Below are 16438 nucleotides of genomic sequence, written 5' to 3'. Positions count from 1 at the left end.
TGAAAGAAAGTTTAATTTAATGTTTAGAAATATTCCCTCTTAAAAGAAAATGTTTCAGTTCTTTCAAAAAATTGTGACTTAGAGGATGACAAGTAAGAAAAAATAAGTTAGAAATTACATTTGAGACATATACAATCCACAGTTCAGAATAAAAAGTGTTCATAATAGCTGGGCATTTTTAATGATTATCACTGCTTTAAAAAGGTGCCATCAAAATCACCATGTGTCCACATAAGCCTATATGTTATCATTAGTCTATGTTTTTTTCATATTTCATTTATAAACCTATACTTCTTTAAAAATCATCTGCATATTTCTGTTGATTGACAGCATCATGTTTCTATAACATGCATTTGATAATTCATAGAATTGGGCCTCCCCTGGTGGTGTAGCAGTTGAGCACTGGGCTGCGAAGCTGCCCGCAGCCTCTGCAGCACCGGTTCGATCCCCGGCTGCCGGCAAGGGTCCCACATGGTGCGTGGACCTCTCCTGCCATGCCTGCTCCTCCCCTCAGCAGTGTATTTCATCAGTCTGCCTGTTCTGTTTCCCACTCTGGCTCTGGTGAATTCTCTCAACCTCCCACACTTCTGACTGTACCCAGTGCTTGTATAAATAAATAAATAAATACATCTTAAAAAAAAGTATCTACACATAATAATTCATTGATTTATAATTTAATTTTCTGTCATATAATCACATATAATGTGTGACTATGATTTAATTAGCAATACTGAAGGAAATCCTACTGCAAATAAAATACTATATTCTAATATATGTAGGTTAATCATGTTAATAATGAAAACAGTAATAGCTTATTATTAAGATCTACTTGATGTAACAATATAAAAGATGAAGTTACATAAATGTGTTATAGAAAGAAATAATGTTGAAATCACTATTGGTGATCCCAAAATACTATAGTAATCAGATATCTATCCGGTTAATATATTTATTGAATGAAAACCCTGAGTTCATAATGGTAAGGACTGATTTTCATACCCTGTGTCCTTGAAGACATCAATGCTAAGGCTTCAGTATTTTACAAAAATGGCTAGAATAAGCCAAGGAGGAGGTCATGATTAGAAGAACCCTATAGGGAAAAGTAAAGGATAAAATGCTGTTGAAAGCACTAAATGAAATGGCATTTAGTGACCTACCTCTACTACATGGTACTGCATGAGAATTTATATACTGCTTAAGCTATAGGTTTACAGAACAAATTAAGATATATTTGGAAAAAGAAATATAGCAATATTGAGAATAACTGCATGAGCATATTATGGTCTCTGTCTAGTTTCTCATAGTTTATCATTTTTTGCATTTGATACTGTAAAATATTACATTTTAAGAATAAAGAAATAGATTTCAAAGTAACATAAAAACACATTTTGTGTTCATTGAAACACTGGGACCTAAATGAAAGTAGCCATAACTTTTAAAATATGATAGAAAATAATAAAACAGAAAATATATGATACCCTTCTTTTGAACATTCCAATTTATATAGGAGATTTAATTACAAATTGTTTCAAAGTTTGTTTTTAAAATAAAGAGTAAATTTGTGGAAGTTTATGATTTGCAGAAAACATGTCAACAATTACTTTTTAATAATTTAGATTTATATTAGTTCTTTATAATATTTATAATTCTTGCTTTACAATATTTCTCTAAGCTGATATTCTCCAATATGGACTTTACAAAATCCAACATCCATTCAATTTGAACATCCATTCAATCCAGGAAAATAACATTTGAATTTATAGTATTTCTTATAAATCATCTTTTTAAAATTTAAAATTTTATACATTTTATAATACACATAATATTTTATTCATTATATACAGTGCATATATTTCTTCACTCATGTGCTTTGTATACACAGTCAGCAATGTTTCAAGACGATGATTGTTATGTTAATAAAGAAAGAAATTGAGTAACATGTATTAAAATGTGAAACTGATAATATTTAGGTAATTTATATTTTTAAGCAATCAGGGTCCATAGATTTGTAAAGACCGACAGGGACTGTTTTAGGTTGTAACTATAGTGGCTCTTCTTGCAGTCCCATTTTGCATTTGTATCCCCAAAGGAATCCACGGGCATTGAGGGCATGTTGAATAATCCTCGGCCCATATAAGTGTCCTATGCTCACCTAGAATTACAATTTTGCTGGCAAAATCATCTATCAGGTCTTGAGTGATGTCTTACTCATTTTCTTCCCAATAGCCATTGTATTGATATATATGGTTCAAGATGAGCCAACCCTGAGTCATTTGCACTCCCTTGGAAGATTATCGCTGACCCATTGCTACCTAATGGAAGACACAATGTCGTGCCATGTGTGCCGGAGAGTTGGAGGCCAAGGCCCTCAAAATAATTTTTGCTTGAGTAAAGCCAGGGCAGTTGTTAGAGCACAGAATCTGGAGTCCAATAGTCTGGGTTTACTTCCTAATGTCTACTCCTATCTGCTTCTGTTCAGTCTATAAGAACAGTTCACCAAGTTGTCAGGAGAGTCAAAAGAACTAATATTTTTGGGCACACAGTACATTTTCTATGAGTGGTTATTAACAAATAAATAAAATATGTGGCCACACCAGCTAAGCAATGCTGCCCTGAATCAGGAGAGTGCCTTGAAATATGTTTATCTATCTTTTTGGCAAGCCTTTAGCGTCTCCCAACATTTCCCACTCAATGTTTATATTTATGCAAACAATGCTGTGTTTTAAATGTCTCTATCAGTCCTGTCTATTACAAGTAAATGTAGTTATAAACCATAAATCCACATATGTCTAAGTTCTCTAGGGTGACTCCATTACTTCAAGCCCCTGGCCCATAACTCAGGGCCTGGGCCACTTCCTCCCCTCCTGGCACTTCTCCATGACATCTACTACCATGTACAGGCTTGGCCCTAGGGACACATTCCTGTGCTTCTGTCCTCTAATTACATCTGTCCTGTCCACTCTTATGCTTCCGTATCTTTACTCAGCTTTCACCTCTTTGAATAAAATAAATTTGTGTTCTCTTACAATTGTTTTTATCAATTTATGTTTTTCAAGACTGTTATACATATTTCTATCTAAGGATTCTCCTTTAACACCCCCTTTCTTCATGAATATTTAAATCCTCTCTCCATGTTGCTCCCATAAAAATTAATAAGATATCATACTGCATCTTATTCATTCATATATATATATTTATAAACAGGAATAATCTAAGGTCATAAACTACTGTCTAATTCATGTCTGATTCTATGCTGATATTGTACAAGATTTGCAAAATAGATGAATGTGTGGAATTTTAAATATATATTCATATATGCAAACTAAATTTTTATAAGGGAATATATGTAACATCTATAACCTCTGAATAATGTACTTTACACTTGAATATTTTGTTGGTTTGTTAGATCTGTGTTGACTGTTTTCTTTAAAGAGCTATTAATTGATAATATATAAAGGTGTGTGTATGCGGGTGTGTGTGTGTGAGTTTATGTATATAATGAAAATATTTAATTTTAAGAAAAAGCCATTTCATTGCTTTCTTTAACTATTGTCTTCTTAGGAATTGCAAGTTTGTTGTCTTTTACATTTCCAGATAGCTCTCAAATAATTTGGGAACATTATTTTTTGCATGTTATATATGAGTAGATGAAACTATGATCACATCAGAAGTGTGACGTGATAAGTCCCTTAACTGTGTTTTAGTCCCTCAAACTTTCCCTAGGTGAATTATTATCTCACTTTGATGTGCAACAATAATGTATTTATGGGCTTTCTGGGAAAAAGCCTCTCTTTCATCCTCAAGCTGAGAGAATTATTTGTGATTGCCAGTTTTTCCAGTACACTTCTTGGGAAAAAGTTGGCACAGAATGTACTGTACATTGAAAAGTCAGAAATGTGTTCAATTATGCTCATTTGCTTTGATCTTATTTTATACCCTTTACTTCCTCACAATACCCTACAGAGTCCTGATTTTGGCTCCCTGTCAAGATTTCATTGTAAGCATGAGAGACTTTTCCATGTGAAAAAAGTAGAAATTATGTTCTATATTAAGGAAAATATAATTTGCTTTTGATGAAATGTTTTTGTCCTGCAGACAGAACCACTTGAGTTATGTTCTATAATAGGTTAATCAACAAAATATAGTGTGTTCCTGCTGTGCAACAGTCCCACAGATGAGGAAGGAACACTGTCCTCACTCCAGAAAAGCTATTTTTTCCCTAAAATATATCATAATACACAATAATTACAGGCTAATAATGGTATGTATTAACATGTGAGATAAAGCAGTTTACACAAATAACGACCTTTGAAGCTGTAATATTAAAAATAGTCTAATCTACATTATGGAATATCATCTTAAAGAAATAACCACTAGCAATCCACACAGAAAGTATATTTCAGGTGAAAGCCTATTACTATTTGCTTGGGATATTTCACTCAGTATCAGCTAAGGATAAATACATATTTATATTTATTTGTCCATTTATCCAAATTAGGAAGGACTTAATAATGATGAAATGAAAATATATTTGCTGAAATAGTCACTTCCTACTTCCTGTTGACATTTAGTGCAAAAAAACAACTAGAGTTTATACTCTTTCTCAAGGGAATTTTCTTTTGTATTTCTGACAAATAAGAATGTTAAGTGCACTTGTAGAGGGATATTACTATTTTTCTCAGTGACACTGAGAATAAACTGACACTGAGAATAAACTCAGTGACACTGAGAATAAACACTGACGTGCTTCAAGGAGTGACAAAGTCATGGACACTTCCAGTGATGACGAAGGTGCTGATTAAAAGTTATGTAGTTAAAATTTCCAAAAATGTGTCAAGCTAAAACTGAGGATTATGAATCAAAAATCTTGGGTCTTAAATCACCTCTATTTTAAACTATGCTAATTTAAGTAGTAAATTCCACTTCCCGGTTCTATCATTTGTATAAATCGTATGTGTGTGTGTGTGTATGTGTGTGTGCGCTCACGCGTGCGCATGTGCGCACCTTGTTAACTTGGAATGAAGGATTAATGAAGGCTAGAGATGATGGAAAGTTGATGTGTCTTCAGATTTAATATCTGTGATAGAGACAGAAAAGAGTGAGGTTGTTTTTTTTTTTTTTATTTTAGAGTGACAGGAATGATGTGAAATTTATTATAGTGATGGCTGAGCAAATGTGAATGAATGCACTATAAATCACTGAAGTGTATGCTTTAAATGGTTGAATTGCATATAATATGATTTTTTCTCAATAAAGCTATTACAAAAATTATATTATAAATTTTAAATGAAATATTATTTTTCAAATATATTTTATAAGCTAGAATCCCTAGTCTCCAAATTTCTCTGTGAATTTTCTAGCATAATCTCCCATTATCTGAGGTCTACTCTATGTGAAATGGTTATGGTTTTCACTGCACCTTTATTACATATTAAATTCAGACTCATGAAAGTACATTTCCTTAGTTCTCAAATATTATTCATGATATTTTACTGCAATTAGGCTATAACGTTTTAATCTATAAACTCAGTGTATTTTTGTTTTCTGTCTTGCTCTTTTCTTTTTGTCTGAAGACAAAGACAGGGATTTGTTTGCTGCAGGATGGTAATCAGGAGCCTTTCAAAGTCCGACTACACCTAGCCAAAGATATTTTGATGATCCAGGAACAGGATGTGATATGTGTGTCTGGTGAGCCTTTCTATTCTGGTGTAAGTAAATTTCCTTCTGTTGAATTTCTTTTCTTTTCTTTTTTCTTTCTTTCTTTTTTTTTTTTTTTTTTTTTTTTTTTTAGTTAATCAAATTGTTTACTCACAGAAAAGTATTAACATAGTTTTCTTTTACTTTCAGAATCTAATCAATTGTTCTTCATGTAGTTTTTGTTTGCATTTTAAGTAAGCAATCCTTGCATAAGCACCTATCCTGGGTCCACAGCCATATTTTATTTAGTGCCTTTCCCACCTGTGAGTCTCCTTGATTTCCAGTCATGACAGTGTGTGACTGGAGGGACACTTGTGGTTTCTGATCTTAAGGGTTTATATTCAAGTTTTGCACACAGAGAACTAAATGAAACAAGTGTATAGTAATTTCCCTGCTCTGGTCTTGTATTTCATTGAACTTTTGGAGGTGTTGCAAAAGTGAAGCTCCTCTCTCAGCATTTGGGAAGCAAGAAACTTTAGGTAGTAGTCATTGAACGCAATACCAATACTATGCACAGGGAATCATGTATGGATAATTCTGTGGAGCTACCTGAGAAAATTATGCTGTTTTTTTGTAAATTGCATCCAATGCTCTAACTGGTTGACATATTACACTGTGATTGTTAATCCAGATTTAGAGTAATAAATTATAACTCAAAATTTATTGTTTTGCACACTAAAGTGCAACTGTAAAGATGTCCTTAAGTAAAATTGGATTATATTGGATTAAAAATTATCATAAAACAGGACAAGTTTTAGGGTTTATCATTTGTTGTGATATAAAATTAAATTCATCACCTTAACAGTGTCCCCATATGTGATCTCAGTAGAAAATTACAAGTTTTAAAATAGTTCCTGGATTTCCCAGTCATCTGTATCTATTAAGTATGAAAATTTAATTTTTAGTTTATTCATAAACTTACCTGGAGTGTTTTGTTGGTGGTGACTAATGCTATGGGTGGGTTTTCACCTCACTTCTCATTAACATATGATGGGTGGGAGTCACAACAGGCCCTAAATAAACAGGCTCTCTCTAAATAAAGAGATTGGATATTTTGAGGACGGTTAGCTATTCTTTTGTCATAGATCATTTATACTCTGATTCATGGGTCTGTCTTGGTTATTAAAATGTTACCCCAGGATTTCCCTTTCTTCCTTTAAATTAATAAAATAATAGTCCCTTCCTCCCTTCCTCACTACCATCAGATAAGCACCTAATGAACATTTCTCACTAACACTGTAGTTATCTTGCTTTATATTATTCAATATTATTTTGGCTATACACTATAAAAAATGAAAAGGGAGAGGTAAAACAGCATTGTTAGTAAATGTCATCTGAATGACAGAGAAAAGCTCAAGAAATCTGCAAGAAAAAAATTAGAACAACATGCATATTTAAGCAAGGTTATTGTAAATAATGATAATGTCCAAAGTAAATATATTTCTATTATTTACAATAAGCAAAACTAATATGTAATTCACAATACATTTAGAAATAAATAATATACAGGAATAAATTTTTAAAAATTTGTATATACCTTGTATCTTAAAAACTATAAAATGGAGATGAAGAGAAAGAAAACAAATTGACAAATAAGTGGAAAGATATTGAGAATCATTTTAATTATAAATTAAAAGTTATATACTGGTACTTATTTGCATCTTTCCAAATATAAAATAACAATCAAACCCCAAAATATTTTTTTAAAGATTATTTATTTATACAAGCACTGGGTACAGTCAGAAGTGCAGGAGGGTGAGAGGATTCACCAAAGCCAGAGCGGGGAGCAGAGCAGGCAGAAGGACCGAGGTACACTGCTGAGGGGAGCAGCGGGCGGCAGGAGAGGTCTGCGCGCCATGTGGGACCCTCCTCCCATGGCTGGGGAGCAGCTGGAGATCCAACCAGCGCTGCAGAGGCTGTGGGCAGCTTCGCAACCCAGAGCTCAACTGCTGTGCCACCAGGGAGGCCCTAAACCCCAAAATATTTTTACAGATGTTTACAAGCTGATTCTAAAAATTTCATGGAAATGTGAAGTACTTAGCATAGTCAAAACAATCTTGAATTAGAACAAATTTGGAATGTTTGCACTTCCTGATTTCAGAACAAACTATAAAATTATAATAACACATTGTGATATTATCATATATATAGGATGTGTATCAGTTGACCATTATAAATAATACAGCAATACACCCAAACTTATAATTGAACACTTATGTGGTCAATTCCTTTTTAAATTGTGGTAAACTATACATAAATAAAATTCACCTTTTTAACAAATTTAAGTGTACAGATTAGTGACATTGAATACATTTATATTACTTTGCAATATCCATCTCCAGAATTTTCATCATCCCATATTGTACAAATGAAACAATAACTCCAGCTTCACATTCCCCAGTAGCAACTATTGTACTTTCTGTCTCTCTTTAGTAAATATTCTGGCCAAATAATACTATGTGGAAGGATGCAATATTTTCACTTCTTTGTCTAACTTATTTCACTTAACATGATGACTTCAATGATCATCTATATTGTAGCATACAATACAATTTTGCTTCTTTACAATAATAAATAATAACCTATTGCATGTATACATTTTGTTTACTTTGAACATTTGGGTTTCTTCCATCTTTTGGCCTTAATAACATTGCTGTGAACATGGAAGTATAAATATCTAAGTCAATAATAATTTTATGTATGTTCCAAGAAGTGAAATTGCTGGATAAAATGGTAATTAATACCAGGCTACTTTTCGGTTTAATCCTTTATCAGCTATTTGATTTATAAATATTTCTCCCACTCTGTGGACTGCCTTTTTACTTTGATGACTGTTTCCTGTAAAAGAAAGTTTTTAATTTTGATGAAGCCATGATTGTCTTTCTATAGGTGGCCGTACTTTTACTATTTTATCCAAGAAAGTATCACCAAGTCCAAGATCATGAATATTTTCCCAGTTTTTTCTCATATCTATGAATTTGATAAATTTTGAATTAATTTTTGCATTTGTAAGGGTCAATTTTATTCTTTTGGGATATATATTCAGTTTTCCTAATAGTGTGGGTCTTGGCACCCTTGTTGAAAATTATTTGACTACACATGGTCATCCTATTCTGTTCCATTGCTTTATATGTCTATCTTTATGTCAGTCAGTACACTGGTTTGATTACTGTAGATTTGTGGTAAATTTTGAAATCGTGAAGTATGTTTTGTTCAGTTTTGTCTTTTTTAAGACAATTTTGGGTACTTGGAGTTCTATGAGATTCCATATAAATTTTAGGACTTATTTTCCCATTTCTGTAGAAATTACATTGAAATTTTGATGGTGATATTGAATTGGTAGCTCATTTTAGATACTATTGACATCTTATCAGCATTAAGCCTTCTAATCTTTGAAAATGATATATTTTCATTTATCTATTTTTTAACCTGTTTAACAATGTTTATAGCTTTTATTGTATAAATCTTTGAGTTCCTTGATTTTTAATTACAAAATATTTCATTGTTGTGGATGCTACTGTACATGGGATTATTCTCTTAGTTTTCAGAGTGTTCCTTGTACACATAGAAATGCAACTGATTTTGATGTGTCTGCCTTGTATCTTACTACTATGCAGAGGAATTTGGATAATTTCCCACCCCCCCGATTTCTTGCCTGATTTACCTAACTAGAATTTGTGGTACTCTGTCTAATAGATGTGGTAAAAGTAGGCATCCTTGCCTTGATCTTAGAATAAAACTTTCTGTCCTTTACCTTTATAATCTTATCTGTGGATTTTGTATACACAGTATTATATTGAGGTAGTTTCCTATTATTCCTAGTTTGCTGAGTGTTGGGAGAGTACTAACTTGTCATGAAAGTGTGCTTAACTTGTCAAAAGTTTTTTCTCCTTCAACTGAAATGATTGTCTACTGTGCATTCCTTCATTCTGTTACTGTGGAACATTTCATTGATTGAGTGACATATGTTGGAACATATTTGCATTCTAGAAATACATCCCACATAATTAGGGTGTATAATTACTTTAATATGCTGCTGAATTTACTTTGTGGGTATTTCATTGAGGACATTTTTGACAATGATCACAAAGGTTATTAGTTCTGTAGTTTTCTTTTTTTTTTTTTTAAGATTTATTTGTTTCTTTATACAAGCACTGGGTACAGTCAGAAGCGGAGGAGGGTGAGAGAATTCAACAGAGCCAGAGTGGGGAACAGAACAGGCAGACTGACAAAATGCAGTGCCGAGGGGAGCAGTAGGTGGCAGGAGAGGTCTGCGCGCCATGCGGGACCCTCGCTGATAGCCAGGGATTGAACTGGTGCTGCAGAGGCTGTAGGCAGCTTTGCAGCCCAGTGCTCAACCACTGCGCCACCAGGGAGGCCCAATTCTGTAGCTTTCTTTTCTTATAATGTCTTTTTCTAGTATCATGTGACTGCTGGCTTCAAAACATTGAGTTAGGAGGTTTTTCAACCTCTTCAATATTGTGGAAGAATTGAGAAAAATTGATATTAATTCATCCTTAAATATTTGCTTGAAATCACCAGTGAAACTATCAGATTCAGGGCTTTTATTTTTTAGAATATGTTTAACTACTGGTTCAGCCTGCTTACTAGTATTAAGTATACTCACATTTTCTATTTTTTATTGATGCGGTCTTTGTAGACTTTGCATTTCTAAGAAACCACCAATTTAATCCAAGCTATCCAAGGTATCAATTTATTTCCAAAAATTGATGGTGATATACTCATTTTTATTTCTGATATTATAAATTAGAATCTTCAGTCTTACTTAGCCAATCTAGACAAACACTTATATTCTTAATAATCTTTTCTAAGAACTAACTTTTAATTTCATTTATTTTTCTTCCTGTTGCTTTTCCATTTACTATTTTCTCAGTTTCTGGTCTAACTATGATGTTATCTCACCTTCTGCTAGCTTTGGGCTTAGTTTGTTTTTCTTTTTCTATTTCCTTAAGTAGTAAAATTGCGTTGTTTATATGAGGTTTACCTTTTTTATGATTTTGTTCTTTTGTTGTTGTTGTTGAGGTAATGTTGGTTTATATTGTTGTTTGCATTTTGAAAGTATATGAATCCCTCCTTGCAATGATATTACCATAGTGCTTCCACCACCAAAGCACCCATAGTCCATTGAGTTCCTCCCACACTGACACTTCATCTTCTCCTTTTCCTTCCCCTTTGAATGTCTCAGTTCTATATTCTTCTTTCAAGGGCTAGTTTCAAATTTTAACAATTGAAATTTACCCTCTTGGTACTGCTTGCATTGTATTCAGTTTGTTTTGGTATGTTGCAACTTCATTTTCATTCTCCTGTATTTTTATTTTCCTTTGTGATTTCTTGCTGATTTACCCATATTTTGCTGAAGAGTATGTTGTTAAGTTGTACAAATTTGTGAAAGTCATTCTTATTTCTGTTACTGATTTCTAACTATATCCCATTGTGATTAGAGACAGTTCTTTGTATGCACTCTGTCTTTTAAAATATAGTGAGATTTTATTTGTGGTCTAGCATGTGGTTTATTCAGGAAAATATTTCATATGTACTTAAGAAGAAACATCACCTTTGAATGGATCATAATTTCCTGTGTTTTTTTTTTTTTTTTAAGCTTTGTGATTTTTGTTTGTTGTTGTTATTGAAACCGGACATTTGGATTCTAATGAGGTAATTTTGGAAATAAATTATTTTCCATCTCCAGGGTTTGCTGCATTTGTTAATTCATTTCATTCTCATTAATTTTGTAAATTGTCTTTGTGCCAGGGATTAGACTTAGATATCCACTAGAGATCTGCTCTGGTCTTTCTGAATCTTAGTCTTTCCTGACTTCCTAAATAACACATATACACAGTTTATTTTTATTTTTTAAAGATTTATTTAATTATGCATACAAGAACTGGGGTACAGGCCAGAGGTGCTGAGGGTGAGAGGATTCACCAGAGACAGAGTGAGGAGCAGAACAGGCAGATGTACTAAAAAACACTGCTGAGGGGAGCAGGGGGCTAGTCAGGAGAGGTCTGCTGAGCCATGTGGGCAGCTCCCAGGCCAGCCAGGGATTGAACCCATGCTGCAGAGGCTCCAGACAGCTTCACAGTGCTGAGTTCAACCCCTTGCGCCACCAGGGAGGCCCTACACATTTTACTTTAAATGTCCTGGTTTTTAAGTATCTTATGTAAAAGGGGAGGAAATGAACTGTCCATGTTCCTTCTAACCATTGCCCAATTGCTCTGTGACAAATGTCAAATCAGTTCAAAGGTAGAATGAAATATTTTCAATAAACAGAACTAAAACATTGCAATATGTCTGTGAGAAAAGAAAAAAATACACCTAATCCCTACCTCATACAAATAACAAATATTTTGTAATTGGTAACATACAAACTATAAAACAATATAGAGACTAGACCCCTAAAGTAGATGGCTAGATTTTTGCTCACATATATCAACTGTTTTTCTGAAACATCTTATATAATTTATTGAGACAATTTCATTGAAGTTTTCACACTGAGTTCAGATTAGACAACATGTTTTCCTTTTATGATAGTTTGGAAACGATAACAAAATTCAACCAGCAATTGTGCAATATCTGTAAATGAAGATAATATATTGCCTGCTGATTAGAATCATACATCAATGTTGTTGAATAAAACATGTTAAAGTTTCAGTTAGCAGCAGAGAAAGCCATCATCTGCCCTTGAGGTCAGAAAATAAATATTCAGTCACTGCCATCCCCCCAAATTATCTACAACTCTAAATCAGAGAGTGGTGGCAACCCTACAGACACTATCCCCTTCAATGCTGCCTTAAGAGCAAATCAAATTTAGCCTATGTTATTAATTTAAATATTGATGATATATTTTTAGAAGGCCAATGAGGGTAAAGTCAATATAAGATGGATACATATTTTATCATAGAAAGAGACATAGGATTCAAAGTTGTAGGGGGAATATAAGAAAATCTTAGAGATTAAATTTCAAATAAGGCCAAACTAGCAGTTATTTAACAACAATATAATCAGTAACTCAACAGAGATCTAGAAGGCATTGGTAGAATTTAGAATCAACAAAACAAAACAACTTTCTTTAGCTGTTCTTGTGGGAGAAAAAAATACAATTAATAAATTCACCAGTGAAACTGTAATTTCCAGGGCCTCCCCGGTGGCACAGCAGATTCAACACAGTGCTGTGAAACTGTCTGCAGCCTCTGTGGTGCCAGTTCAATTCCAGGCCAGCCAGGGAGATTCCCACATGGAAATCTGTCTCGCCTGCTGCTCCCCTCAGCAGTGTATTTTGATCCCTCTGACTATTCTGCTCCCTGCTCTTCTCTGGTGAATTCTCTCACCCTCCCGCACCTCTGGCTTGTATAAATAAATAAATTCAAAAATAAATAAATAAATAAACAAACAAATAAATACAACAAAAAAGAAACTGTAATTTCCTTAAAATAGCATTCATATGCCTTTAACTTTAGAGTAAGGAGTTAGTGTTAATTCCCACATGGGTGTGAAAAGGATGTAGAACTGTTTAAGGTAAGGTATATTACCTGTGGAAAAATTGATAAGGACAGAGATCACTGCAAGAATAGATAGTGCCATCACTGGTGCTAAATTTCAATTAAGTCATGAAGGATGGGGAATATAGCCTTAAATATGTATGCATGTGTGCATATACACACACATATACATAAACATACTTTTCTCTATCTCAGTCAGACATTTAATACAGAATCAGAATCTGACATACAACACACAAACACACACACAACACACACATATACGTGTGCTCTGTGTGTGTATATTTATCTGTCATACAACACACAACATACATATGTGTTATTATACGATGTGTATATATATATGTTGTATATATATGTTGTGTGTATATGTTTTGTATGTGCATATATATATATATATATATATGCAAACTTCTACAAAGTAATCTCATGTCAACAGTTAGACTAGTACCTATTAGAACATGCTATAAAATTAGATATATTCTAAGTAAATGCATTTTATTTCCCTGAATCCATTTTATTTTATTTATTTATTTTTTTTTAAAGAGGCACGTCTTTTATTTATTTATTTGTTTGTTTGTTTGTTTGTTTATACATGCACTGGGTACAGTCAGAAACGCGGGAGGGTGAGGGAATTCACCAGAGCCAGAGCGGGGAGCAGAGCAGGCAGAAGGACCGAAGCACACTGCTGAGGGGAGCAGCGGGCGGCAGGAGAGGTCTGCGCGCCATGTGGGACCCTCCTCCGGTGGCTGGGGAGCAGCCGGGGATCGAACCTGCGCCGCAGAGGCCGCGGGCAGCTTCGCAACCCAGCGCTCAACCGCTGCGCCACCGGGGAGGCCCGCTGAATCCATTTTAAAGGGAAAAAGGATTATGAATAAGTAAAGGTGACACAGAAGTTGTTGTTTGAATACTATTCTCTTTTACATTCATTATTAATGAAGTTGTGGATAGTATTTTGATTCTGTTCTCCTTTTTCACACGTTCTTTTATTTGGAAGACAATCATTCTAAATGCACTGCAAATAAGATTAGGAAAGGGGAGACTATAAGTACTTCTAAAAATTAAAAACACACATATAAGTAGACAATTATGGTTCAAATAATTGTGATTATGTAATATAATAAGGTACACACATCTGGCTTTTGAAACTATAGAGAATCTTTCTCTGTTATTGTTATACATTCAAGTTTATAAGACCATGATGGAAAACTTTATATCCTGTTCTGATGTGTTTTTTTTTTCTTGTAAATAACCAATAACCACTGATGATAGAGTCACTGGTGTTCCTAATTTTCCCAGTGCATGAGTTGCAGTAGATATGACCATTCTCTAGATTGTGCTTTGAGTAAAAATACTATCTCCAGACATGGTTGTGTTGGCTGCAGCATTAAGTTCCCATGGTGGGACAGTTCTGATGTAAACATTGTAGAAGCATTGTAGCTGTACCAAATCTAGTGATTGCTAGCAACAACTTTAATTAAGGCAGAGAAGGTACGATCAATATTGGTGCTGTTAGTTGAATCTTCCAAAGGCAAATAAATAATTGAATGGTAATATTCAGCACAAGAGCAGTAATTGCACTGGTAAGAGAACATCTTTTAAACTGATGAAATTTTTCTCATAAAGTCATTGTTATGCCTAACATGTTAAATTAATATTTTTAAAGACATCGATCTATTGTGCACCATCAGCTTTTATTTATCCTTGCAGTGATTGATTTTCAATAAAATTTTCTTCTTACATAAAAAAGCAAATTTATAGACAAATCTCAATATTTTATTTTTAAGACCAAAATATTGTTCTTTTATTGTATTAATTTTGCAGCTTATTGTCACTGAGTCTTTGTAATGAAACATCCAAATAAGCCCAGACTGTATTACAATACTTGCATTCATATTACTAAAATATAAGTATGTTAATTAAAAAATGCATTTTTTGAAATAAGTGAGTTAAATACTTGAACATACAGGATAGCAAGTGGTCACAATAATATATATGCATTTAATATTCTAATTTATATGTCCTATTATGGTTTTCATGCTAGGTATACACACAATAAATTGATTATACTGATAAAGAGCAGCAAGGGGCACTAAAACTGGCCAAGGACACTGCCCAAATAATTTACTGGTAACTGTCAGAGTTTAACCACATGTAAAATTGCAAGTCTACTTAGGTTCAGAGAACAATAATGTGATTTATATAACAAGCCAGGGAAAACAAAGAGTTACTGAGGCCACAAATGGCCATTTACCTCACATGAAGCAGTCTCCAGTGTTTTAAAGTCCTCAACACAAATGCTCCCAAGATGGCTTTTCCCACCCCTGGGAGCTTTGGAGCACATGGAAACCAGATGACAGGCCAGGATCCAACCTACTAAAACAGGAGAAGACACACCAGGAGAAGCTCCCGGAGCTTCTAAGAAGCCTTAGCACAGCACCAGAAAAGTAACACTCAAAACAGCAGCTGCAGCAGCTGAAGTACCCAACGAACAGCCACACTCATGCATCTAAGTGAGGTGACTAGCTCTGTGTCTTCACCTTCCCTTCAGGCTGTAACAGCAGCAAAACTGGGAACAGTTTTAGTCTCTTGGTTACCTGCAAAGCCTCTGAACTTTTCTTCTCTTAGGCTGGCTGCTGGAAGCCTCTCCATGTCCTTCAGAGGCCCACAGCAGCCTTCTGGAGGATTGGCACAGTGGGGACAGAAATGGCTGACCTCAGTGTCATTGAAGATCCTAAAATGCTGAAATCCCAAACACTGAATCCTGAACACTGAATCATGGGGGCTATTTTTGCAGTTCCTCATATTTCATATCAGAGTCTCCACCTACCCATACTTTGTTCGCATTTCCCTTGGGACTATCCCTCTCACCAGCAACCCCCTCCTGGGGACACCACCTGTAACAATCTTAGGCTTCAGCCCCCAGTTACAAAACCTTATTTATAAGCCATATCATATAAATCTAGATGGCTAATTTATTTGGTTTGTATTGTTGTCTCCTCTCTTTGATGAGTATATAATCACCAAATGATTCTGAGTATGTTCCTTTTTAATAATGCATTTAAAAGTCCCTTTTGTGTTCACCATTTTCAAATAACAAAATCATATTTTTTGCAATAAACTTAATTATTTCAATTTCTATGAACAGAGTTAGTATCTTCAATTGTAGACAATACATGTGTGTCACAAAATTATCCAAGAAAATAATGCATTTTCAAAAG

At 34.1% G+C, this 16438-nt stretch overlaps 1 protein-coding gene across 1 annotated transcript in view; it reads left to right on the top strand.

The window, feature by feature from the left end:
• Window positions 1–4782: 4782 nt before the first annotated feature.
• Window positions 4783–16438, top strand: part of SNTG1 (syntrophin gamma 1) — a 270738-nt gene continuing 259082 nt past the window's right edge. Inside the window, exons 1-2 of the mRNA XM_054691914.1 lie at window positions 4783–4791; window positions 5574–5708. Coding sequence (XP_054547889.1) covers window positions 4783–4791; window positions 5574–5708 — 144 coding nt within the window. The remainder of the gene's footprint in view (window positions 4792–5573; window positions 5709–16438) is intronic.

Source organism: Talpa occidentalis, unplaced genomic scaffold (genome assembly GCF_014898055.3).
Source record: "Talpa occidentalis isolate TD23 unplaced genomic scaffold, MPIMG_talOcc4v2.1, whole genome shotgun sequence".
NCBI lineage: Eukaryota > Metazoa > Chordata > Mammalia > Eulipotyphla > Talpidae > Talpa > Talpa occidentalis.
The sequence above is the reverse complement of the archived record's forward strand: the minus strand, read 5'-3'. Positions and strand labels throughout refer to the sequence as shown.